Here is a 26,593-nt window from a genome sequence, read left to right as displayed (position 1 = left end):
CCCACTCCCTGAGCATGTGTATAGACGCCCCATGTTTCTACAGTCCCCATGGCCAGCTCCTTTCTTCTGGGCAATATTTGTTAACTTTGTAGCAGTTACACAAGTTTTTCCCCAAAAGAGCTGGCTATTTTCAAGCCCTAGTAATGCAAATATTTGTTGTAAGTGGATGCTAGGTGAATAAATGATATGCCACACTGTAAATATATCTGGTAATAGGAGTCCATCCCATAGAGCTGATAAAAATTCTTGATCAAAGATGCATTTTGCTTTAGACATTAGTCAGGCATAGATTTCCAGGTACAGTGTATTGAAAACAAAAGGCCTGCTAGCCAGGGTGCATATCACTGCCTGACTCCTGCAGGATGGTTTTAGGGGTATGATGGAATGCTGTACTTGTCAGATTAAGGTTTGGTCCTGCTTGATGCTCTGCCTTTGTGGATCCTTGGACCCCTGCAAAGCTCTGTTGACATCATAGGGATCATCTGCACAGCATGTAGAGCTAGGGGTCATTTTCACATTAAAGGAAGAAGCCTTTCAGTTATTATAAACCATAGTCTTCTGGAATCAAAACCAAAGTGAATTGCCAGATACTATCTGGAAATAAGGTGCCTTCATAAATCTTTTGTCTTTAAAAGCTGGCAGCTTTTGGAGAAGGAAGGATGCTGTCTTTTGCTCAGCTTCAGAAGAGTCTGTATCGGGGCGGGCAATTATTTTGGGCAGAGGGCTGCTTACTTAGTTTTGGCAAGCCATCGAGGGCCACATGACAGGCACCCCAGGACAGATAAATATTTATTTTCTAAATTTTTTAGGGGCCTCACGGGCCGGATGGAGTGGCTTGATGGGCCTCATTTTGCCCACCCCTGGTGTATATCATCCATAGGAGCAGAGTTGAGCACACTAAAATGGTACATTGCTTTGAAATGATTGTTGGGCAGATGGCCTTGGTTAAAGATGTGGTCAGAACTACTGTTAAAAAAGGACTGCAGCATATGAAGAAAAGTCGTTAATACAGTTATATATTACCATTATATGTGAACACAGTTGTTTTTGTGATCAGCCCTTTTTTCTGTTGCTGTCTTACTGTATATCAAATGGCCTTCAAATTTACATTCAAGGTTAGTTTGGCAGGTTTAATATTGGGAAGAACTAGATTTGCAAAATTTCTATCAGAAACTTTTCTTGTGATTTTCAAAGAAAACATTGTTAGCTATGTACTTTCAAACAGCTCTGGAACATAGAATAAAAGTAGTGTTTTTTGCAAATAAAAATTTAGTGGTGTTAGAAATCCTTTCTTGTCTCAGATATCAGTAATTATAATAATCTATATATGACATTAAAGAATTCAAAATATGAGTGGTTCTGCTAATAGAAAGATACATGTAGGAGGTCCTGGGTTTTTAGCCGGATCTGAAGTAATACCTTTATAGCATACATAGTGCTTATCTTGGTAATTATAGCTAAGTTCCTGGTTCCTTTTGGATGGAATGTGAATTATTGAAGCATAGTGTGTCACTTAACTTCCACTGTATTAATAAAGTGCCAGAGGAAAATGGACCATTACAGTTTAACAACTAAGGGCTTTGATCTGTGGATAACTTCGCATAGTTTAATTGAGTAACTCATTAGGATTATACACTGCCTTAAAACCCCAAACCCTGCTGTGCTTGGCATTTATAAAAAAAAGCAATTCGGCCTTCTTTGTACATATCTGAAAAAAATTGACATATGAAGATAGTATTTTCCTTTAACCGAAAAGCATAGTTATATGTTTTTATTAGAGGAGAGATTTACAGTGATTTCCTTTGGTTGCAGATTAATCCATTTATTGTGGATTGCAACTATGTAGATATTTGGGCTGTATTTTTGGCTGTGTTTTAGTGGAAGAGTAACACTATGTTTCCTTTCCAAACTCTGGAGGTCATTTTGACTGCAGGTGCACTTTGGCTAGGGGCAGAAGTTACACACAAACTGGTTTAAGTTGTCAGAGACTCATTTAAACCTGTAACAGAACAGAAGTTTAGTGCACATAAACCAGTTTCAAAATGGCTAAAACTGGTTTAAGATGAACCTGGTTGAATGTAGTATCAGACTTAGCTGATTTAGGTCTAACCAGTTTACGGAATGTCTGTCCCAGACCCCTTCCTGGTTTAAGTTAACTTACATGCCCCCAGCATCCCAACATGCTTTGCAGCCCTGAGCTAGGCTGTGCTGTCTGTTCTAGCCGAGCAGGGTTGGCTCTACCCCTCTCTTCCCTAGCTGGCGCACTATCACTGCTCTGGCTGGCTGAGACTGGGGTGGCGGTGTGAAACCTTCAGCTGGGTCTGCCTGGAAGGGCAGCATCAGCCCTTGTCAGGCATCTCCAACCCTCTTCAACCCCCCAGGCTGCTCCAGCAGCAGGAACAGGGGCATGGCCAGGTAAAGGTAGCCTGAGGGGAAGGGGCAGTCTTAATCCTCCCCATTGCAGGGGAGGGGGACAGCATGTGCATTGATAGGCTCCATTGCTTCCCCTTCTCTCTTCTGATACACCCTGGCTGGGGTTCCTGCAGGCCAGGGTGGGGGTTTAAACCCCTCCCTAGCCATACTTGGCCTGCTGGGGCCTGGCTACCCTTCTCCTCCTCTCCTCCTGTCAGCTTAGCTTCCCTGCAGCCTTCTGGTCACTGCAAAAGGAAGGGAGGGCTCGCTCTAGGCCCCTCAGCTTCTAGACTGAGCCACTGTAAGCATGTGCCTTCATTTCCGGAATCAAAAGTGAATGTCTCTTCACTTGCTTATTGGTTCAATCTACATAGGTCAGACTAACCTGCAGAGATTGAATCAATTCAGGCTCGGGTTTTTTGAATGTCTGTACTTAGCCTTTAGGACAGCCTTGTGGTTTTCTAAAATTGTCTTGGCTGCTAACAGCCTGCAAAGAGCTGTTCTGACTATTAAGGTCATGCCCTAAATGTGCCCCACAAAATTGCCAGCTGTCTTCATTGTGAGGCCTTTGGTAGGCCAAATCATTTGGCTAAGTTGGTTTTTCACATGTTTCATGTTGTGAAGCATTGCACAGCAGGAACTGTGGTTGCGCAGCCCTTTGATTTATGAATTAAGTTCTTATGTACTCACTATAATTGAAATTTGCCTGATGTAGAGGACTAGCACAAGGATGCACAGGGCAAGGGTATCTCATACTCAGGGTTGCTAACCCAAGAATTTTTTTTTTACTGACAATTTGCACATTTTTTTACAGACATATTTTTATGTAATATAATCTGAATTAGCCCATGCACATGCAATCCAGGGAAGAGTCTGATTCCCCTCCCCAGAAGGGATGTACTGCGCGGGGTCCTGAATGAGGCTGGTGCAAAAAGAACCTAGGAGTCTTGTCAGCTGTCTCTGCACTCTTAGTGCCAGCAGTCTGACTCAGCCTGTGTACCTGGGGCTGACCTGGAGCTGCTGTGATATGTGGACCAGGGGAAGGAGCCATATATCCTTCTGGGGTGCACTCAGCAGGCACCTGCTGCAAGGGTGCCAGTGTTTGAGGCCAACTCCAGGCAGGGCCCTGAGTAAGGTGTGCAGGCTTGGGGTGGCTCGCAGGGAGTCCATGCAGTGTGGGGCAGGAGTGAAGGGACTGGGCTTTGCTGCTTTGGGGGGCCTCCACCCTACAGGGCAGAGACCTGGGATGCCTGTGCAGAGCCCAGTGGTGCCCTGACTTTTCCACAGCAGCTTGGGCTCTGGTGTCTGTCCTCTATCCCTGGAGCATTGCAGCCTCCCAGGTCATGCCAGTGGACTCTGTGTCCGGCCTCCAAGCTCCCTGTTTCTTCCCCCCCCCCGGCCAACTCTGCACTACCCTTGCTACCCTGGGTGATGGGCAGGAGATGCGTGCTCCACAAGGTAGATAGGACAGAGCGGGGAACTTGAGCATAGGATGGGGACACTCCAGGCTCCACCCCTGTGCTTGGACATGGTTTTTGCCAGCCAGGCCCCCCTCTGCTCTGAGAGCAAGTGAGGAAGAATCTGGCCTCCCACACATGCAACATCCAAGCCTTTCTGCTTTCCTTGGGTCACAGTGGGCAGCAGCGGGTGGAGCAGGGTTGCCAAGTGTCCATAAACGTTATGGACATCAAAATATTTTATAGACTTTACAGATAATGATTTTTAACTGTCTTCTACAGATTGCCTGAAATTTACAGACAGTTGCCGACTGGGTTTTTTTATTCCCTTTGTGCCATAAAGTAGTTTCTGAGGTAGTCTCAAATAAAAAGTTTAAACAGGACTGGGGACCTAGCCAAATGGCATTAATGGGGTGGAGAGGCAACTGCTCTGGAGAAGGGCACTTCCCCTCATACCTACAGAAGATGTGATTTTGAAGTGAGCTGGGGAGCTGAGGACCAGCCAGGGTCCCCACACACATGGTCCCTGTGGCTTGTGCTGGTGCGGCCTTTGCAGCAGGGCATGCTGCCCTGGTTGCTTAGAAGTTGGAGAGCTCTGCTCTAAGAACTCTATTTCTGGACTTGATCCTGAAAGCCTGCCACGGAGGGCTCTGGGCTAAAGGACAGTGTGACATGGTAGGGAACCGGGCTCAGGATTCTGGTTGCAGGTGGTGGGGAGCTGGGATGCTGTGAGGCAAGGTGTTTGCCCACTTAGGAAGGCCAGAGGAAGGATTTCACTCATTTCTTTTAGAACTGATATTGCAGGCTTTCCTACCCCTTCCTTTGAAAAAGCTGGTAATGGCCACTGTTGGGTTGTGGACTGGATATCTTCTGATCTAATTCATTGTGGCAGTTTCTGTGTTCTTTCACTAAAAGATATTTTATATACTGAAAGCTTATGCTGAGGACCTGGACACATGCCACACCAAAGGGGCTCTGGAGCAGACTGAGAAGGGCATGCAGTAGGCTGTTAATAGCCTCATGCCACCAGGTGGCAAGGGGATAGTTTATACATGACATGTTTACTCGAAATAGTTAATCTAGGATAAACTGTGGACATGCAACACTAAGACTGGGACAGTTGTACCCTTGATTTTTCCTGCAGTGATTCTATACTGGATCGAGCTAAGTTACACTGTTGGAGGACTGTACAGTCTGTGTCTGCTTCTTTTTTACAGTGTCGGGAACTTGTCATGTGTCCAAGCCCTAAGTTATCTTGGAAGTTTATCCAGCTGAAGTAAATGCATGCTTACCTACTACTTACGTAATGATTCTCCTGCTTTCAGTTGAGGTGTACAGGCAACCCCTGCTTAATGCTGTTTCCTTAGTGCTGTTTCGCTATAACGCTCTTTTAAAATTGATCCCTGATTCCACTTAGCGCTCAGCAAGTCTTGTTATAACCCTCGCGGTCGCCATCTTGGGTCATTAAAAACACTTGCAGTTACCATCTTGGGTCGTCAAAAACTTTTGGTTTCGCTGAATGCTCGTTTCACTTAACGCTTGGTTTTTCAGAAACCAATTAAGAGCGCTAAGCGGGAGTGACCTGTGTACTGTCTGGAGTTGTTAAAAGTAGGGCAAGTCTTTGGCAGGTTGTCCCTGTGAAGTGAAGTGGCTTCTGATGATAAAGATGATGGAAGCAAAGTAGAAGTAATAATCTTTAGTACTTACACAAAAGAATATGTATGGGAGACCCATTCCCAGAAGGCAACACCAGGATGCTGACATGGGCAAAGCTTATTTGGAGTGTCATTTCAACCTCAGATGAAAGAGCTTCCTCAAATCTACCAGCTTAGTTACCAAAAGTGTCCACTTGTTCTCAGTTCTTGTTCCTTGCCATATACACCAAGCTTCTCTATTAAGAAACACTCACCTGCTTGCTTATTTACAGTCACAACGTTTTTGTAATGGTGTAGGGTAGGGATGTCAAATTCCTTGAGCCCTGTGGACCAGATGAGTATGGTTGGGTGTTGGTCCACAGGCCAGTTTGGGCCTGCGGCCCTGCATGCTGAATCTGGAACAGGGGCCATTTTGGCACAGGTGCCACATATAGTGTGCACTTGCATACATGCATGCATGTGATTTTAGCTTGAGACCCACAGGCAGCATTGCAAGCCAGATGACAGGGCTCTGTGGGCCCTATCTTTGACACCCCTAGCGTAGGGAAATTGTATTTTTCACTTTTGTGTTAGGTGCGAGCTATGATGTATGAGATGTCATTTCAGATATGTGCTTTCATTAGGGAAAATGTGTAAACAGCGAGAGCGCTGCCCTTCAAGGAATGGTTTCATGTAGCCAATGAAACGAACATTATTGTTTTCAAGGAAAGTGTGGATTTTCAAAAAGACCTCACATCTATAAAGTTATGTCAGTTGAAGAAGCTTCCTCTTTCTAGGATTTGGTATTAAACTTTAGTGACTCTGAAGCAGAAAAATAAATGGTGGAGAAAACCATTTCCTGGACTGCTTAGAAGAAATCTGTAAAACTGGGATGAGTTCATAGTCCCCAGATTTAGGTTACAACTCCTGTGCTGTTACAGCTGTGTAACCTGGTATACAATGCTTGTTACAGCATTGGGATCAGAACTTTTCACAATGGATTGTGTGTTTGCTTTGTTTATGCATCCACAAGTACTTTGTTGCCCAACCATGTGTATTCGTGCTTCGTGGAAAAATACAGATGGAGTATGCAAAGTAGAGGAACTCGGGGTAACACCATCAATATTGTGTGTAGAGCTGGGAGGTTGGAGGAACAACCAGCTAGTTACACAAGTAACACATACATAACAATAAAAGATCTGGGACCTGACTGCAGGAACACCAGTTTTTGCTAGCTGTAGTTGTTGGCAGAAGTATGATGTAGTTAGGTGCGACTAAATAGGTCAGTCCTCCACACAGATTATAATACTTATCCCATATGAATTTGGGATTTTCTGAAGAGGTGGTGTTAAGTTTAAATGGTCTTTTTCTTGCACAGCATAGGGAAGGGCAAGGAATAAGACAGTGTAAAGATATTTTAAAACTTTTTATCATATTTTTTTGTATTGTAAAAGTGCCCCCAAAGGGTGACATGATAAACATGTAAGTGAGGAGTTCAGATTTGAGGGTAAAACTCTAGGTCTCATCACTTTCACTGCTGTGTCTATGTGCTTTTCTAAATAGACTCCAGAATTCATTCAAGTGTTTTTGGAGACTCGCCACCTTCTGTTTCAGTTCATAGCGTATTTATAATGATTAAGAATCATATTTTGCTCTATTGTAGCACAGCTTCTAAGGCAAATGGTTGAAATTCCTTTAACACCTCCATTTTAATGAGCTCTTTCTATTTCATTGCAGATGATTCTGCAGATGTTGGTGAAGAGGACAGCTTCTTGGGTCAGACTTCTGCAAGTCCTAACCCACCACAGACTTTTAGTTATTTCTCCCAAGTACCTAGCAGTGGGGATCCATTTGGAAGCATTGGGCAGCTACCCTTAACAACTGGGGCACCACCAGTTGGGTCATCAACTTTCTCCAAGCCTCCAGCTTCTCTGCCACTCGTGCCAGGGTCACAGGATGGGCAGAATGCTTTTCCAGCACATGTTCCAAAGTCACAAACATTGTATAATACACCACCTACCACACAAGTGGGAAGCAGTGCTCATCAGGCTTCTCAGCAGAGCTGCCCCCCAACTGCAAGCTTTTCAGCTCCTCCCCATGGAACATCACAGCAAGGATACAACCCGTATCGCCATACCTCCTTGAGCAGTAGAGCTAACCCTTACATAACTCCACCCCAGCTGCAGCAGATGCCAAGTCAGTCAGTTCAACCACCACCAGCTGTACCGCCTGTCCACATGTATCAGACACCTCCGGGGTCATTATCACCGGTATGCAAATGGTCTTTTATTTATTAGTATTAGTATAAATGGGGAGGGGAAAGGTTATTCTAATTGCTTTTTTTGCCTAGTCTTGTTAATTTTCCCTTCTTATTTCTGCACATTTTATCCTTTAGCTGAGCAGGAAAATCTTGGGCCCCCTTTGAACTTCATCACAGATCTGGGATTAGTGCTTTGGGAAAGTTCCCTGATGTATTAAGTGAGCACCTACATCAACATTTTCTAGGTTACATGATTTGGCAGCTTCCTTTTAAAATCCTGAACTTGTTGGTTCAGAACTCCTGTGAAATGAGTACTGAGTAGCACCTGATGCTTCTCAAACTCAGGCCCGTAATTTCCTGGATTGCTGGGTTAATGGACACCTTAAGTCTCCCTGTCAAGGTCAGTTTGTAGAGTTGGAGATAGATCATGTGTGTTATTTCAACCGAAGGAATATATGCTACATACTGACGTTAGCTACATTATATGTTCTGTGTTGTCTGTCTACAAGAGAGCAGCTAATAGAGTAACATACTTTACTTAATATGCTGCATGCAAGTAATGCACCACATGCTCAGCCTGAATTTTCAAATGCCAAAATTATTTTAAAATATTTTTTTTCAAACTAAGAAAAATAATTAGGCCATAAATTTCAAACTTCAGCTATTTCAGATATTTCTGTCGAAAGAGAAATTCATATTCCTTTGTTAACCTGCAAAAAGGTATAGGGTTTTTAGAGATTCAAATCCTGCATATAACACTTGGAGACCCAAAGGGTACTATATTGGAAAGAGAGGAACTTGTGAAAACACGGGCGAGAATATTGTCTGTAATCCAGTATTTTTAAGCATCTTTTATTTGAAATATTGAGGTGTTTGAAACATATGTATTAAAACAGATATTTTCAGTTTTCTCCGTCACAGTCAGTACTGCCGTCAGCCTCCCAACCTCTACAAACTTCGAGACCTGCAGGTCCCTTGGTGCAGGCGCCACCTGTTTTACTGCAGAACCAGTATGAACCAGTTCAGCCCCATTGGTTTTACTGCAGGGAAGTGGAAAACAAACAGATATGGATGCCATTCAGTGTTTTAGATTCTGTAAAGCTGGAGGAAGTCTATAACTCTGGTACGTTTAGAAACGTGACATCTATTTGTATTTTCTTTATGTTTATTTTGCTAATCTTGCCCTTGAATGTGAATAATGATGCTGAAGTGCTGTGAAGTTGGAGAAGAAATGACGTGAGAATGAGTACTGCTTTGCCACTAGGAAGCTGGTGCCACCCTTTACTGATTCTGAGGCATGCTTGTCTAAATGTCTGGAACAGAGATCAGAAAATTTTTGGGAGCAGCAAGCTGAATTAACAAAGCTAAGCCTGAAAGTGGATTGCCACTTCACCTCCCTGCTGCACTGCCACCAGCATCCCAGCTTTGCAGGCTGGATACTGTTGCTTGGCAAGCTAGATCTAGCCCACAGGCCACAAGTTTCCAATGCCTGGTCTAGAATGTTGTTTGCTTGGCACCGTTGCTGTCAGAATTTACAGACCTAATGTATATCTTACCATCCCACAATAACACAGGCCCATACCTTCACCTGTTTGGGATCATGTGCCCTGTGTTTTGCCTTGCATCTTGATTCTTGTGAGCAGGCCTAGTGTCAATTTGTTGAGTTGATCACGGCAAACATAGCTGTTCTTTCAAAGCAGCTGGTGGTTCTAATGTTATGCCTGTTTATAGCTATTTTTTTTCTAATCAATGTTATCAGGTACTGAAAGTAAAAAACTGGTCAAGTTTTGTAATGTAATTATTCTTGAAGATCTAATGGGAAAAATCTGTAGTTGGAATTATAGTAAAGTGTTCCACAAGCAATAAAAATCATTTAGAAAGCTGCTATTTCAGTTGATTCTTTGTCCTTGCAAAATGGTTATTAATGACATCATGGAAGTTATTAACTATGAGAGTTTGTGTGCATGTGGAATGGTTCTGCTAAGTGCTGCCATGAGTGGAATTAAGTCTCCCCCATACAATCAAGCAGTGAAAGTAAACTTTCAGGACTTTGATTCTGTAGTATGTAAGGGGACTGAATCTTAGAGTTGTATGCAAAAATGTTTGGTTTGTATACAAAGTACAGCAAGTACAAAGATTTCCTAGGAAACTCAGGGGTGAGATGCTACAAAAACTTGCCAACTTGCTGCTCTTCTAATGACAGGTTCTCTTAGTGTTTCTTCTCATGTCTGCTTCTTTCCTTTTGTGGTCTGTGTTAGTTTTCTTATTTTGGTTCTTTGGCACTTGTGGTGCTGTCCCACTTACAGACTCCACTCTTTTCAGTATGATGTCGGGCCGCTGTTTGGAAACCCTGTCTTTGAGGCAGTTGACCACATGGGTCATCATGATGTTTTTTTAATTCTGCTCTCGGTATGATGAATTTCATAATGGAACAGAGTGGAGTTGATGGGGAAAGTGGCATGAAACAATAGTCAAAAGGAACTTTTTCCAAGACAAGTGTTTGAGTAGTATTCTGTCTCCATCAGCAAAAGCAAATTCCTCCAAGTTATCACTGTGAAAACACATACATTCTTCAAGTAAAAGTGTGGAGCTGTAAGGTTTTGAGCACCTTTCATAGCTTAGGTTACTCACTTAATTGGTTAATGCAAAAGCATGTTGTAACAGAGCATGAATTTTGTATTGTAGTCCAACCAGATCCTGAGAGTGTTATTTTGAGCACGGATGGGGGGCGCTATGATGTATACCTGTATGACAGAATGAGGAAAGCTGTGTATTGGGAAGAAGAGCCCTCAGAAGTGAGACGATGTACGTGGTTTTATAAAGGAGACAAAGATAGCAGATTCGTTCCATATGAGGAAGACTTCAGTGAGAAGCTAGAGGTCAGTATTACTTTTAAATAAACCTAAATAAGGTTGATGTGGCCATTTTGTACAGTTCTGATTTTTTTTAATGGACTATTTTTCATCAGATGTTCTTGTAATGCATTGAATGGAGTGTTATTGATTTATTTGCCTCTGACCCCTTGTGCTATTGGTTTAAAACAAGAGTGTCAAGCATATGGCCTGCAGGCTGGATTCAGCTTGCAGAGCTGTTCCATGCAGCGTGCCAGTAGTCCAACGGGCTGCCAGGAGTTGCGGGGAGTAGACTGCTGCAGAATTCTGGCTGTGTCCATTGCAGTCCAGGGTCCCATTGGTGGCAGGGCCTCAGCTTCGTGCTGCCACCCCAACACAGCTCCGCTATAGTTACTGTTGGTCTGACAGTCTGGATCTGACGTGGGGTCTGGGGTGAGTTTCACACCTCTGGCTTAAAATATGCTTGTGCAGTTTCTCATGTAATAACTGGAGCCACTCTGTAGTACTGTATATACCAGTCATTTTCTTTCTTATGAATAAAGCTATGCAAGCTGTTTCCTAGTAGAGGCAACCCCCGCTTAGCAGTTTTAATTGGTTCTTAAAAACCAAGCGTTAAGTGAAACCAAAAGTTTTTGACGACCCAAGATGGCGACTGCAAGTGTTTTTAATGACCCAAGACGGCGACCGCGAGCGTTATAATGAAACTCACTGAGTGCTTAGTGGAAGCAGGTATCAATTCTAAATGAGTGCTATAGTGAAACAGCATTAAGCGGGGGTTGCCTGTATAGGATAACTTTGGCCTGACGTGTTACATACTAGTCTAAAAAGAGACACTAATTTTTCATAACTGTACTCTCACAGGCAGAATATAAAAAAGCGCTAACTACGAATCAGTGGCACCGGCGACTTGAATTTCCTAACGGGGAAACGATTATTATGCACAATCCTAAGGTAATGTTAATTATTCTGTTTTTGTTTCTTTCAAGATAAAATGTAGTTGAGCGAGTGTGTATGTATATTCAAACATAACCTGAATGTTAACCGAGGGTATAGATTGCTATTGACACAAGCATCTAGTGATGCTTGTATAAGCTGTTACAGTGTAAATGTTTACATGTTGCACTAATGATACAAGAATAGAAAAACCACTGCAGCTTTAAACCTGTTGCTTTCAGGGTTATAGTCACAGGGATTTAAATGCATCGCTACAGGAGCATGCAGTATAGTAGCTACATTGTAACAGTTGATGGCAGTGACTTCCCTTTTCTAAGTTACATTTGTCCATAGGAATTTAAAAAAATTTACCTATCCATTGTTTCTGTATATTCAAATAATAAAGCTTATAAATGAATAAGCTCTCCTTGCCCTAGCAATATACCAGATACAATAAAAAGCCTGATATAATTGTAAGGGCTTGCAGGTTATTGGGAATATGGAGCAATTTCTAAAGTTAAAGGCCTTTTGCTGTGAATATCCTTCTGACAATTCCCTAGTGTTTACCTTCAGAGCTTCCAGCTCAGTTGACGTTGGCTGCTGTGGTACCATGTAGGGGTAGGTGCAGTGATAGATTTTTTTGGGGGGGCGGGAGGAGGGTGGGAGGGGGAGCAGGGGAAACCAATGTGATCATCTAATATGAAATACTGTATAATATAGGCCAAGGCTATCAAGCTGATGGCTGTGGCCCAGGTTCCCTATCCAGGAGCTTTTTCTTTTGCCACTACTCCAGCTGAAGCTGTGGGGTGGGGCAGAGCAACACAGCTGCAGAAACCAGTGGCTGGGGATTTAGGAAGACTTGATGGACCCTCTGTGGTTTGGGAATACAGGCAGGGTGCGGTGGGAGGGCCTGCTGTGAGGCAGGTGGCCATGCAATGCAGTATATAGGGAGCAAGGGCATGGGAACAGTGGGGTGCAGGTGGTCCATGCCAAATATGCAGCTCAGGGTGCCTCTGGCCATTCAGAAGTTGAATGCCTCTGACATAGGCTGTGAAATTTCATCCTGTTAATCTTTTAGGCAGGCCACATGCAAATCAGTTTTAGCTGTGTGTCTTGAAAACTGTAAGTTAAATTGCATTGACCAAGCAAAGGTTATGCAGCTTACGTATAATGCGCTTCTCGCTGGAAACTCATATGCTAGCAGGTTGCTGTTTTCTGCAATAACTGAAGTTTCTGTACTGACTTCAGATTGTACTTTTTCACATGTGACATCACAGTGTTGGCTCTTTGAGGTTGAAAGAGCTGATGGGCTATTTTTCTTTCAAGAGACCAACTTTATGACAATCTGCTTAGGTATGAGGGTTGAAAAATGTGGGCTTTGGGTATCATTCTCCCCCAGGGACACCAGTAAGATTACAGGCCATAGTTAAGCAGGCCAACCTTCCAAGTAGAGGGAACCAAACAAAGTAACTTTTTCCAGATCATCTAGTTGCTCCCCCTAAACAACCAAGAATTATTTGCATCTTGTATTTTGGCCATCTAGCCACTCTCACAGTAAATGGTCTTATTCCAGTGCTTATTATGAGTTTGTGGCAGACTATATTTTAGTGTCTGTCATAAGACTTAAATGCAATAAATGATGAGACACATTAAACTGTACAATATTTTCAGGTAAACAGGCTAGAAAATGAGTTTTCCTTGTTTAAAGCTGAATATATTTTGCTTCAGGTAATAGTTCAGTTCCAACCTTCCTTGATACCAGATGAGTGGGGGACCACGCAAGATGGTCAGACAAGACCAAGGGTGGTAAAACGTGGCATTGATGATGATCATGATGAAATTCCTGATGGTATGTGAATAGCAGAAGGACCTGCAGGCTCTCTTGGTCAGCTGATTTGTCTGAATCTCTTCCTTCCCCCCCTCCCCCTTGCATGTAGTTTGTAAATATGATTGATCAAAGCTTTGCAAAACAATTGTCTTCTTATTAACATATTTGTTTCATGCATGGTATTTGCTGCAGGACACCACTCTTCTAGCCACGTGTTAATAGTAAAACTGTCATGAGTACTCATGGAGAGCACGAGTTTCTTTATAAGGGCAGTTTGTTGTTCTTCATGCCAAATAAATGTTTTTGTTTCACTGTTAATTCTGTTTCCCAAAGCTGGAACTTCATGGATTCTTTTTTGGTCACGATGTCTCATGACTTTGAAAAGTTAACATTAATACTTTAGAGTTTTCTGCTAATTAATGTAATCCGTTTGATAGAACAATTAGATAACATTAGTTCAGTGCTAACTGTAGAAATGTTAGACTGTTTCACTTAAAGCTACAGTCTTTCTGGAGTATCTGGACTACAAAGATCTAGCTGTTTCCTCTGGGTGAGGTGCCTGAATGGGGCAGGGGGCAGGGTGCACGTGTGTGTGTGCGTGTCGCCTTGAACTTGCACTGTGCTTCTGTGGGCAGGCTGTCTGAGATGCATGTATACTTTATAACTTAATTTTCTGACTTGTATGTGAAAAAGAAAGGTGACCAATGAAATCTGTATTTAATGCCACTGTATTTAATGCCACAGCAGCTAATAGATAGTGATCTACCTAAGCCGCAGCAAATGAAAGGGATTTTTGCAGGCCACTTGCAGTGCATGGAACCAATTTTGCTGCCTTTTTGTGGCAAACCTGCCCCTTGTTTCTGATTGGTTCAGGAACCCTGGTGGCTCCACAGTGGGCAGCCATCTCAGCCAATCAGCAGCCAGGGGGGCACCTGCCTTCTTGGCTGCTTCCATTTGCATCGGTGCTCCTCCCCTTCCATCCAGTGGGCTGCAAGGCCAGGCTGCAGTGGCCACGAGGACCACTGGTTCTCAGTGGAGAGCCAGCATTTTATTTTTAGTAAGGTTTTTTGTTTTTGTTTTCATGCATTTCTTGGACAGTGCCCAATTTATTGGTTTCTGCAAAATTGCAAATTAAGTAGGCCTCTACTAATAGAGGTAGAAAACTTAAGAGTTAATTTTTTCTTTAACTACTGGTATAGATTTAAGCATGATGTTGGAGAGAGATTGTTCTTCTTTATAAAAGAAAACTTCCAGGCCTAATTTTATTCCAGTTCTAAGTCCCTAAATGCTTGCTACCTTATAAATTGCATCCTTGAGATAAATTAACAGTATCAATGTACTGGTATTTTCTCTTTCTATAGGAGAGATGTCTCAGATTGACCATTTAGTGTTTATGGTCCATGGGATAGGTCCTGTGTGTGATTTAAGATTTAGAAGCATTGTTGAATGTGGTAAGTTGTTTATCATACTTTTAATTCTTTAATCTTGGGTTGCCTTCTTTCATGAATAGCTTCAAATAATATTTCATAAATAGCATGAAAGCATTCTATACCACCTTAAAGGAGTCAGTAAAGAGAATTTTTTGCAGTGTTAACTATTTAAAAAAGTTTACTGACAAATTATTGAGTTTTTAGTTGTTGATATTAGTTCCTCAGCACTGAGCTCACAGATTTCTATAAATTCAGGTGTAACTTGACATGTGCAAACTTGTATTTATTCTAAACAAAAACAAATCCCAAGCAAACCCTATAAGAGCATATTTGACCATGAAGTTTGTTTTGGGAGAAGCCATATACACTTTTGACTGGGATACTTCAATTTTCTGACCTTTTTCTTATACCTGTTTAAGTAGGTTTTTTAACGTGTAAATGGACAAAGAGGATGTAAATGTTCAATGTAGTTGAAAAACATATTTGAATATCGCTTGTTATGTTTGTTATTTGAATAACATATTTCCATTACTTTTTCCTATCACTCTCCCTTAAGTTGATGACTTCAGGACAGTATCTCTGAAGCTGTTGCAGACCCATTTTAAGAAGCCTGTAGAGGAATTTCAAGTGAGCAGAGTTGAATTTCTCCCAGTTCACTGGCATAGTGCTCTACATGGGGATGCGACAGGTGTAGACAGGTCTGTATACCAAGCAACATTTAGTAATATGCAACTGTGTCTTTACATTTTAAACTGCCTAATTCTTACTTTGTAGAGTTAAACAGAGGGAAAGGAAAAGTTGCTCACATCTTAAAGGCAAAGTAGAAAAGTAAACGGTATTGTAATGTACTATAAAAGGCCAGTTGCCAAAGTAGGTGAAAAAGAGCCAGATTATGAATCTGAATATTGAAGAACAGAGTGAAGTTGAACATACAGTGATTTTTTTCTGATTTTTTTCATAGGTTAAATATTATTTAAGAATTTCACAAACAGGATTTCTTTCCTTCAAGATACAAGCAAACAGTATATTAAAATTGTTTCTTTTAAAAATTAATCTTAATTTTTCACTTTCCATTAAAATTGTATTTCTCTCTTCAGTACTTTTATTTGAATATGTGTACAGTATAGTACATGTTAGTACGTCTGTATATCTTAGTTCAAAGTGCTTTTCCTTAAATACAAGAAGAATTGCTTGTCTTTTATCATTTCTAATATCTAGAATAGTGCTTTATCTCCTTTTAACAATTTTTGTTTTTGAATGTTTCTTCCATAGACCTAATTGAAACACACATTTTCTTAAGTCGGCCACCCTTTGATAGAATATGTGTTGTAAAAGCCAGAAAGGCAGTGGTCAAAACTCAGTTAACACCACAATGGTCAAAACTCTCTAACCTTGTTCTAGACTAAGACCTGGGTTACAGCCTCTTTGTGATCATCTGTGGCTAATTCAGTAGGTTCAACTGAAATTAGACCCTGCAAGGATTTCCCAGTTGTGAGCCTGTGATAGCAGGCGGTAACAACAAACAAACTTTGAACAAGCAAATCTTCTCCAAAAGACAGTATGGCTTATTTAGCCAAAAGGTACACAGTGCTTAGAGAACTGGATTTGTAATAAGAAACCTACATGCTTATTCTATCTAACTCTAGCTGTGGCAGGAACAGCTCGTCTCTGTGTATCTTCACAGCTTGTCAGCTTTTTGGCTTACCCAAACTACCTTGGAGGTTTTTAGGCCTCCTTTGATCCAGGCACAACTTTAGAAACAGTATCCCCTTCTTGCCTGGATGGAGTCAGCTATGGTTATCTTAACTCTACTGAAGCTGCATACTGGCAGTAGGCTCTAGTACAGGGGTGGGCAATTATGTTGGGTGGAGGGCCGCTTACTGAGTTTTGGCAAGCCATTGAGGGCTGCATGACAGGCAGCCAGGGGCAGATATATATTCATTTTCTAAATTTTTTAGGGGTCCCATGAGCCGGATAGAATGGCCTGGCGGGCCACATCCAGCCCGCGGGCCGCATTTTGCCCATCCCTGCTCTAGTACAACACTAAAAAGGGAAACAGTGTCTCATGTAATAATCGTAAAAACTACTGGAAGTATTTTTACAGTTCAGTTACGTACCCTTTCTACAGTTGAATGCAGTTAAAGGGGACTAGTGTGCATCATCTTTTCAGATATTTTTTCATGTTAACTTTTTCTTTTGTAGTTTCTCTCTCAGATCCTATCTTCTTGTCTGTCCCTACCTCTTTGCTGTGTTCTTTCCCCTTCTTATCCATTACTGGTTTGTCAAAGAGCTGTGGTTCCTTCCCTTCCTGTTGTTATATGTTGTTTCTCCCCATCCACCCTGTCCCTGTCATGGGAAAAGGACAGGACTCCAGTGAAGTAACATCTTAGTCATTCCGTTAAGGCTAGAAATAACAACTTAAGTGATTGTATTAGTTTCTTAATTTAAATGTATACTGGCAATTAAAAAGGGCAATGATGCTAATGTATGAGTACATAATGAGGCAAAAAAATTTAGTTTGAAGCAGAGGGAGAACATAATTCCTGTTTAGGCTGCTGAGAATAGATTGTCAGATATTTAAATATTCACAATTACAGAAAGTGGAACTTCCAATATTTTCTTTAGATTTCTTTTAAGTTGTTTTATCTCCAACATTTTTGAATTACCAGGAATATTAAGAAAATCACTTTGCCAAGCATTGGACGTCTGCGCCACTTCACCAATGAGACCTTGCTTGATATACTGTTTTACAACAGCCCCACCTACTGTCAGACAATTGTGGATAAAGTTGGAATGGAAATGAATCACCTGTATTCACTTTTCATGAGTCGCAACCCAGATTTTAAAGGCGGAGTCTCTGTTGCTGGGCACAGTTTAGGTCAGTAGTTCTCAAACTTTTTATACCAGGACTCATTTGTAAACATGGATGGCCAGTCCCAACCCAGTGCCCCTCATTCTTGACCCACTGTTCCCCACCCCCAGACCCCCCTGTGTGTGGGGCAGGGAGTGGGAGTGTGTGGGGGGGGGGCCCTTGCAGGCTGGAACTCTGTCAACCTGCAAGGGAAAACCCACAGAATCCATTTTAAAAGTTTGTTGATCCACTTTTTAAGTTTGTTTGTGACCCTTTTATATATTCTTGTAACTCACTTTTGGGTCGCGGCCCATGGGTTAAGAAACGCTGGTTTAGGTAACTCATTTATATATCTGATGGAAATAAAATAGCATTCCTGGGACAAGAAAAATGCAAAGTCTATTAAAAGTAGGGAAAGGCTCATCTGGTAGATAGATGGTAATAGTGCCCTGGATGTTGCTAGCTCTAAATGCAAAAGGCTGATAAGTAGTTTAGTTTATTCTACTTAAAATTTTGAGGCAGTATGATCTAGGGGTTGGAACATGATACTGAATGCCACAAAATTTGGATTCTAATCCAGGGTAAAAAAGTGACTTGATATGTGTGGCCTGCATTAATTATAATTTCCATCAGCATCCCCTTTGGTAAAAGACAAATAATACTTGCTTGTCTAATGAGCAATATGCAGCTCTGGCAGTGAGAACCTCTAGCTTCGGGTTCTAGAAAGTGGCCATAGCCCGGGCTGGTGAAAAAATGTGTTTTTGGCTATTTTACTTATTCAAGTGATATAAACTTAAGCAAAGAAGTCAATAAATCACATCCTCTGTGCCAAGAATTCTCAACTGTATGTAAATTTTTAATATCTGAACCTCAAAGCCTTTATTTCATAGGAATACTTTTTCTAGTTAAAAATAACCCAAAAAACCCACCTTACTGGATCAGGAAAAACCTGAATACTTTACTCAGTTTTGTTTCTTATTTTATATTTCCAGGTTCTTTAATTCTGTTTGACATACTGTCCAACCAGAAAGACTTGGCTTCATCAGGAAGCTCTGGCTATCTCTCTGCTGTAAATGGGGTTGTGAAAGATGGTGCTGTTTCTGATAAGCAGGTACTTTTTGCATGTCTGCTTTTAGGTAGATTAATCTTGTTTTTAGTGGGTGTTTCTCATGTCAGAACTGTTCTGGCCAGTTAAATGCTACACATGATGCAATAGTAAGTTTTAACAAACTAATTATGTAGATGATTTGTGTTTCTATGGTCTGTAAGTTAAAAGGAAGAGTGAATGTATGAGCTTAAAGAGGCCAGAGTCTCAGTAGGGGCCATTGTACCTACTGGTTTTGAGTATCAATCTGGGTTGCAGACATTGTTAATCAATATTGGCCCTTCCATGTGTAGGACAAAGAATCGCCAAGTCTGTTCCCTGATCTGTAGAAGAAAGGTAAAGATATGTGTATCTTTCCTCACTGTTGTTGTATAAAAGTGATGAAAGATGCACATATCTTGTTTCATTTCTCATATTTGAAATTGATGAAACAATCAAACAACAGTTTGCTGCTGCCCCCCTAAACGCACACAATTTTACCTTGGAGGGAGTGCACTTGTGTACATCATGGATATCTAAAAAACATTGTCAGATTTAGTAGTTGTTATTTAGCTTAGTTCAATATTAGCTGAAAAGTTTGTTGTTTGTATGTGCCATTAAAACTTCACATGTGATGATTAACAGTTTTAGATGTTAACAGTACTGTTTTTCATTCCTTCTGTCTGACAACCTGATTATGCTCCTTTGATCTTGTCTTAAGATAACAGAAGATACCAGTTCATTGGGTACTTCAGTTACTCCCTCTAGTGATGAGTCCTATGAACCGAGCATGGATGATGAAGTTCCAACCTTGCAGAAGACTCTGGAAATGCTCAGTCTTACCGAATACATCAGTATATTTGAAAAAGAGAGAATTGATATGGAATCTCTGGTACAACCAGTATTTTCAACCATAATTGTAGGATGGACAGATGTTTACTTTAGAGTTTCATGTCATGGAAATAGTTAACTTATAGGCAAAAAATCCCAACTTTAATGAGACATGACATTAAGATGAAATATATTTTATGGCTCCAGGACTTCTTATGCTGGGTAGATTTTGTTGTCCGATTTTTGCACGTATTTAAGTATCTTATATATATGCTTGATTTTTTTAGAGCAGAGGTGGGCCAAATGTAGCCCATGAGCCGGATGTGGCCTGCCAGGCCATTCTATCCAGCCTGCGGAACCCCTAAAAAATTTAGAAAATTAATATATATCTGCCCCTGGCTGCCTGTCATGCAGCCCTCAATGGCTTGCCAAAACTCAGTAAGCGGCCCTCCGCCCAATATAATTGCCCGCCCCTGTTTTAGAGTCATGTAACATTGTAAAATAATCCTTCTTTCTTAGATTTCTTAACTCATTTTTAAGTTGTATTTTTTTGTAAAATATGGTGTCATTTATTTTAGCTGATGTGTACAGTTGATGACCTGAAGGAAATGGAAATACCTCTTGGACCAAGAAAGAAAATTGCTAATTTTGTAAAAGACAGAGCAGCTGAACAGGTAAATGTTCACATAAGGTATTTATGTTGGGTTCTTATTACCACTCACCGGGTGCATCTACACGTGAGTTTTTACTGTGTAGTTAACTAAGTAGCTCCACAGTAAAGCACTACTGTCTACACGAGCACTGGTATTAGGGTGCAGTAAATTAACTCCTCCTTAATATAGTACTGTTGAGGACAGTACTATCTTATGGGACAGTCATTTACTGCACTGCAATGTATGTGTGAACAGTGACTGGAGCAGCAGCACTTCCAGTTGGGATGGAGCAGCCCTGGGCTGGCAGCAGGCTCGGGGTCACCTACATGGCTCCACACTCTCGTGCTCCGGCCAACTCCTCCACTGCCTGCTGCTAATGTCCGGAGCTCGGGGCTGACCCCCTCACCCTTCTGCCAGCCCAGGGCTGCTCTGTCCCTAGTTCAAAGTGCTGCTCTCTCAAGTGCATGTGTAGATGCTGTGCTCAGGAGCAGTGTACTCCTGTGGACGCTGCTCTGGAGTTTCTTGTGTTGCATTAATTGCAGGTGCACCCATATTTTTTCTGTTTATATTAACAAACTTTTTGGTGCTATATAGTAGCCCAAATGATTTCACTCCTTTTATATCTAACATGCTTATTGTTGTCACGTCCAAGCACAGGTTAGATTGATATTGGATTGTTTAAAGTATCTGATACTTTGATGCTACTGTCACCCCTGCTCCCCCCCCAGCCAAAAGGATAGGTTTTTGTATGCATAACAATGCAGAAAATTCAACATATGGTTACATTGCAATTCTAAGCCATTTTCTTGTCCCTTGGACCAGGAATACCTTGTTAAAAATGTTATCTATCATTAATTGCTGCAACATATGCTCAGTCATGGAAATCAACTATAAAGTTGTTTGAAATCAGCCCATGCTAAACATGTTCCAAGACCAAGGCCCATACTGGGCAAAGATGCTGGTGAAACCTGCCATAAAGCTGAGTTAGGACAGCCTACCTGAATAAGACATAGTAGCCGTTACACTCTGTCCCCCTGACTCCATTTCAGGTCACAGTGAACCACAACATCAAATACATTTCAACTTCCTATTCATTCCCAAAGCTGAGTAGCACCTTTCTGTCCTGTTTCCAATTATTTCTGTTTATTCACCAGCCTTTAATGTCTGGCAAATGTTACCAAATGCCTATGTAGATGAGAGGCTCTGTTGCTCCCTCTCGTGGCCTGTTGCACGCACCTGGTGTGGCCCTGCCTTCCCTGGGGTGGAGCCAGACCAGGCAGCCCAGTGCCTTGTCTACATACACGTTTTTGGAGGGTCCCAAGATTCATGACAAGACATGCAGTTCCAGTTGCAAGTGTGGGCTAATTAGCGTATGTTTTGTGGGGTGTATCTGGAGTTCACACACATACTGAGTAGTGCTGAGTTCTGGGGTAACCCTGGCTTGAAATATACTGTTGACTTTGCTGGGGTCCAGCCCAGTGAACTATATCCCATATCATGAGCTTTTTGCCTTTAAACTAAATACATGTATGCAAATCAGTATGGGTACCTTTATTTCAAACCCACTTATTTCAGTCAGCACTTTCTGGTCCCCTGCATTTTGAATTAAATGAATTTTTCAAGTATAAAGTGTTTTTTGGCAACTTTTGGAGGCACATACACTATTTCTTTATAAAGAATTTTCTGCCCAACTGTTGAAAATTGTTTCAAGAACCTGGGGGATTTTACTAACAATGAACCTTTCACTGTGATGTTACTATATAACATCTTAATTTGCTATATAACTGCTTAATTTGAAAAAACTTGGTCATATTACGTGTGTGTGTGTGTGTGTGTATAAAAAAAAAAAAATCTTACTTCTTCAGGTATACTAACTTCCCTTCTTTCCTAATATACTTTTAGCTAGACAAGGTTAAACCAAACTATGTGTTTATATTGTCAGAAAAGCATACAAAGTCCAATAGTCATTACAGCTTTTTTTTCAAATGCCTAGCCGCAAATCAATGGACCTCAGATTCTGAAGTTACGTGTTTACTTCAGAATATTTTGCCCGACCTGTTTTATTTTATGCACTGAATTACTATCAAATAACATGTATCAAAGTGAACAGTGCTGGTGGGCAGATCATATTGCCTCATTATGAATAGTTTCTTTCCCATGCCCTAATCACTACATTCCTTACTAGATAAAATCGGCTTTTACCTTAGTTCCTCCTATCCTGAGGGGGGAGGGAAAAAAAATTGATGGGATACAAAATGCATCAATTTGGCTTTGAACAGGAGCTTTAATCATATCTGCTGTGATTGAGCGTGTGGAGAAATGAGGAGGTAAACGTAGCCAGGTCTTAGGTGACTTAAGACAAGTTTACTGCGCTGCTGCAGCAGCGTGACCTAACTCAGAATGACCCCAAGTACGTGCCACCTGTTCTTGCTTGTATGCTTCAAACCTGCGAATGCGCGGGTGAAGTTATTCTAGGTGTTGTTCAGCAGTTGATGTCATGTAGACCTAAAGGGAACGACACCCCAGACCTGAAGTGAGAAAATGTGACCGGGTGTTATACTGTCTGAGAACTTTAACAAAAGTTTTGCTTGAATTTTTCCGAGCTTTTTAGCAAAAACTGTCTTTTTCATAACTGTTGACAGACTCACCTTTATGAAAATTTGTGAAAGCTTTCATTGTAACCAGTTGCTGCTGATTTAAAAAGTACCACCGTCAGCGAATCCAGAAGCAGTGAAGGCTCTGATAAAATGTTGAGGTAGTGAATCATGTCAGGCAGGGGTATGGACTAGATACCCTCCAGAGGGCCTTCCTTCCAACTCTGCTTCTCTGTGATTGTTTAAAGCTCAGAAATTTTGTTTGAACAGTGAAACTTACTTTGTTATATTACTGTTGATCAGCACACTGCACTGATGTGTTGGCATGGATTAATGCTGATGTAGAGAGATTAAAATAGTAACAAAGCAGGTCTGTTTTATAGGGAACACTGTAGGCCACTGAACAAAAACTGGAAATTATCTTTAGAGACTATATTGATCGGAGCTAGATTTGAGTACGACTTAGCTTTGTCTTTGTGTCCTACTCAGTCCTATGACATACCCCTGTATCTTTTGACCTTGAGTTTGTGCCCTTTAATTGTTTTTGAAATATCATTTAACCTAATTAATTGAAATCCATTTTAATTAGTCACTTAAAAAGGTATTTCTTTTCAACTACAGATTCAGATTACTTTCTTCTTTAAATTGATGCTTTAACTCTTAACACTAGAGCTTGGTGTTTAGTGTTAAAATCATAGCAGAATACTCTAAAACAGCTACCAACTAATTCTAGGTAGCTCATGACTTCTTGTATACACAGATAATTCTCTCTCTCCTACTCTGTAGTCAGGTACTAATAATTTTTGTGCTTTTTCCAGAGAATAAAGAAAGCTAATTTTAACTTCACTATAAACAATACTAGTTGTAAAGACTAATGAATGGAAGAATGCTCTCTGGCTGTCTTCTTTTAGTAATCTTAACACAAACTTAACTTTGGTGTTACCACATCTAGTTACCAATCAATCATTATCATCTGGAAAAAATCAAAGAATGTGGTGCTTGCTGTTTCAGCAATACAGTTTGGCTTCTTTGTCTTTTATATTTAATCCTTTATTTGACTTCCTGAAAGTTTTCCTGCTTCATGTGCCACAAATCCTTAATTTTAGATTCCCATAATTATGTTTACCAATTCAGGATTTGGGGGAGGGAGTGTGTGGTGAGGAGGGTGGAGAATAGCATGTTCCTGAGATCTCTAGTAAATCAGTTTAAATCAAAGCTTTGTTTTAATAGGAACAGAAAAAGGCAATAACAGAAAAAAAAGCAATGATGCAAGCTCAAGAAACTGCTCAGAAGGCAAAAGAAGCAGTTTCTTCGGTCTCCTCTATAGAACGTGGTAGACTACAGGAGCAGTCAAAGAGAAAGCTTCCTGTGGGTGCCTCTGTTTCTTCTGTGAGCATTGATTATGAGTATTTTGAAGTTGGTACTGGCCAGGTAAGATTGTATGACTTCAAATGATTGGTTTAAAACAGTCTTGTATGTGTTTTTTTAAGGCTGCTTTAGTATCCCACTTATAGTCAGGCATAGGACTTCAGTATCTGTCAGTGTGCAGGTAGGTTGGGGAGGGTTGGCTAATGTAACCTGGGCTTGTCTTTTTAGCAATGAAGCCATCACGATTCATTTTTTCCCTTTCAGCAGCCCAGTAAACCATGTTTAAACCATGCTATTAAATCATGGTTTCCTACATTAAGAGCATATTATGGCTGCATTGCTGAGTGGTCAGTTAGGTTTTCATAGATTGTAGGGGCTAGAAGGGACCTTGTAGATCATAAGGCGCAGTCCTCCTGCACTAGGTTTTCTTTGGATACTTACATATTTCATTTTTTTGTAACTCTGTAGATCTAAAATTTGAATAGCCTGTTGAACCATTCATTAATTTCTTAAAGGTGAACTATTACTTTTTTTTTTTTTTTAAGCACTGATACCTCTTAGTTTGGCTTTAATCCAGTAAAGAAGTGTGAGTTTAAGGTGTCTTTGTAAGTGTTCTCTTTATAAACAGTGTTGACAGATCATTTCAACGAACCAACTTCACCAAATTTAGGAGATTAGTGGGGGAGGCACTGAGGGCCCGAAAGGTAGAGGATATGGGAATCCATGAGGGATGGTCATACCTTAAGGGGACGATCCTCCAGGCTCAGAGTGTGATAGTCCCTGAGAGAAAGAAGGGGGGTAAGAGTGCTCTGAAACCCCCATGGCTCAGCAAAGACATTCGAGAATGCCTGAGGGCCGTAAGGGAGGCGTACACCCGGTGGAAGAGAGGGGCTGTCACCAAGAAGGAATACTCCTCCTTGGCCCATGAGTGTAGGATGGCCATTAGGAAGGCCAAGGTGAGAGTGGAGCTTAGGCTAGCGACCAGGATTAAGGACAACAAAAAGTCCTTCTTCAAATACATTGGGAGTAAGAAGCAGGCACCGACCGGGTAGTGTAGGGCTCCTGTTAGACTTAAGTGATAATCTTGTGGCTATGCCAGACGAGAAAGCTGAAACCTTTAACAAGTCCTTTGCCTCTGTTTTCTTGGACAGGGAACAGGACAGCTTTCCTACCACAGGTAGGGGCAATCTTGAGGATAGCACTGCCAGGCCTTGGGTCTGCGCAGAATTAGTTAGGGATCTTCTGGAAGGGCTGGATGTTTTTAAATCTGTGGGCCCTGATGCCCTCCACCCACGGGTGTTGAGGGAGCTGGCGGGGGTCATTGCTGTGCCCCTGGCCCAGCTGTACGAGCGATCGTGGTCCATGGGCCAGGTGCCCGGAGATTGGAAGCTAGCTAACGTGGTCCCCATCTATAAGAAATGAAGGAGGACCCGGGAAACTATAGGCCCATAAGCCTCACATTGGTCTTGGGGAAAAACCTTGAAAAAATTATCAAGGAGCACATCTGTGAGGGGCCAGCAGGGGAGATCATGCCAAGGGGAAGTCAACATGGGTTCATCAAAGGCAGGTCCTTCCAGACCAACCTGACGGCCTTTTATGACCAGGTAACTAAATCCCAAGATGACGGTGTCGCCATAGACGTAGTCTTTCTGGACTTTAAGAAGGCCTTTGACACTGTCTGTCACCCCATTCTCATTAATAAACTGAGCGACTGTGGCATTGATGCCTACACAGTTGGATGGGTCAAAAATTGGCTAATGGGGCGCACCCAGAGAGTGGTGGTGGACAGGTTGTACTTGACCTGTCGGGATGTGAACAGTAAGGGTCCCCCAGGGCTTAGTCCTGGGGCCTACACTGTTCAACATCTTCATCAGCGACTTGGACAAGGGGGTGGAAAACACGTTGTCCAAGTTTGCCGATGACACCAAAATGTGGGGAGAGGCTGGCACACTCGAAGGGAGAGAGAGGCTGCAATTAGACTTAGACTACAGAGGTGGGCGGATGGTAATAGGATGGGGTTTAATGTAGATAAATACAGGGTGCTGCACCTGGGGAGAAGGAATCCACAGCATACATACAAGCCGGGGAGCTCCCCCCTTGCGAGCACAGAGGCGGAAAGAGATCTTGGAGTCATTATGGACTCCAAGATGAACATGAGCCGCCAATGCCAGACAGCAGCCAGCAAAGCCAACCGCACCTTGTCATGCATCCAAGGATGCATCTCAAGCCGGTCCAGAGAGGTGATACTCCCCTTCTACACGACATTGGTCTGGCCTCAACTGGAGCACTGCGTCCAGTTCTGGGCACTGCACTTTAAGAAGGATGTGGCCTGCCTTGAGAGGGTTCAGAGGAGGGCCACCCGCTTGGTTGGAGGGCAACAGGGCAGCCCCTATGAGGAGAGGCTGA

General features: G+C 41.9%; 1 protein-coding gene across 2 annotated transcripts in view; it reads left to right on the top strand.

The window, feature by feature from the left end:
• Positions 1 to 26,593, top strand: part of SEC23IP (SEC23 interacting protein) — a 45,355-nt gene that overhangs the window by 3,068 nt on the left and 15,694 nt on the right. The window contains exons 2-13 of one of the 2 annotated variants that reach the window (XM_059730075.1): positions 7,241 to 7,773; positions 8,685 to 8,886; positions 10,449 to 10,642; positions 11,477 to 11,566; positions 13,277 to 13,397; positions 14,738 to 14,827; positions 15,363 to 15,504; positions 17,476 to 17,684; positions 18,650 to 18,768; positions 19,463 to 19,633; positions 20,151 to 20,246; positions 24,050 to 24,250. In XM_059730075.1, coding sequence (XP_059586058.1) covers positions 7,241 to 7,773; positions 8,685 to 8,886; positions 10,449 to 10,642; positions 11,477 to 11,566; positions 13,277 to 13,397; positions 14,738 to 14,827; positions 15,363 to 15,504; positions 17,476 to 17,684; positions 18,650 to 18,768; positions 19,463 to 19,633; positions 20,151 to 20,246; positions 24,050 to 24,250 — 2,168 coding nt within the window. Of the gene's footprint in view, positions 1 to 7,240; positions 7,774 to 8,669; positions 8,887 to 10,448; positions 10,643 to 11,476; positions 11,567 to 13,276; positions 13,398 to 14,737; positions 14,828 to 15,362; positions 15,505 to 17,475; positions 17,685 to 18,649; positions 18,769 to 19,462; positions 19,634 to 20,150; positions 20,247 to 24,049; positions 24,251 to 26,593 lie in introns of both variants that reach the window. The other variant, XM_014594624.3, reaches the window with a different exon arrangement.

This window comes from Alligator mississippiensis, chromosome 6 (genome assembly GCF_030867095.1).
Source record: "Alligator mississippiensis isolate rAllMis1 chromosome 6, rAllMis1, whole genome shotgun sequence".
NCBI lineage: Eukaryota > Metazoa > Chordata > Crocodylia > Alligatoridae > Alligator > Alligator mississippiensis.
The sequence above is the reverse complement of the archived record's forward strand: the minus strand, read 5'-3'. Positions and strand labels throughout refer to the sequence as shown.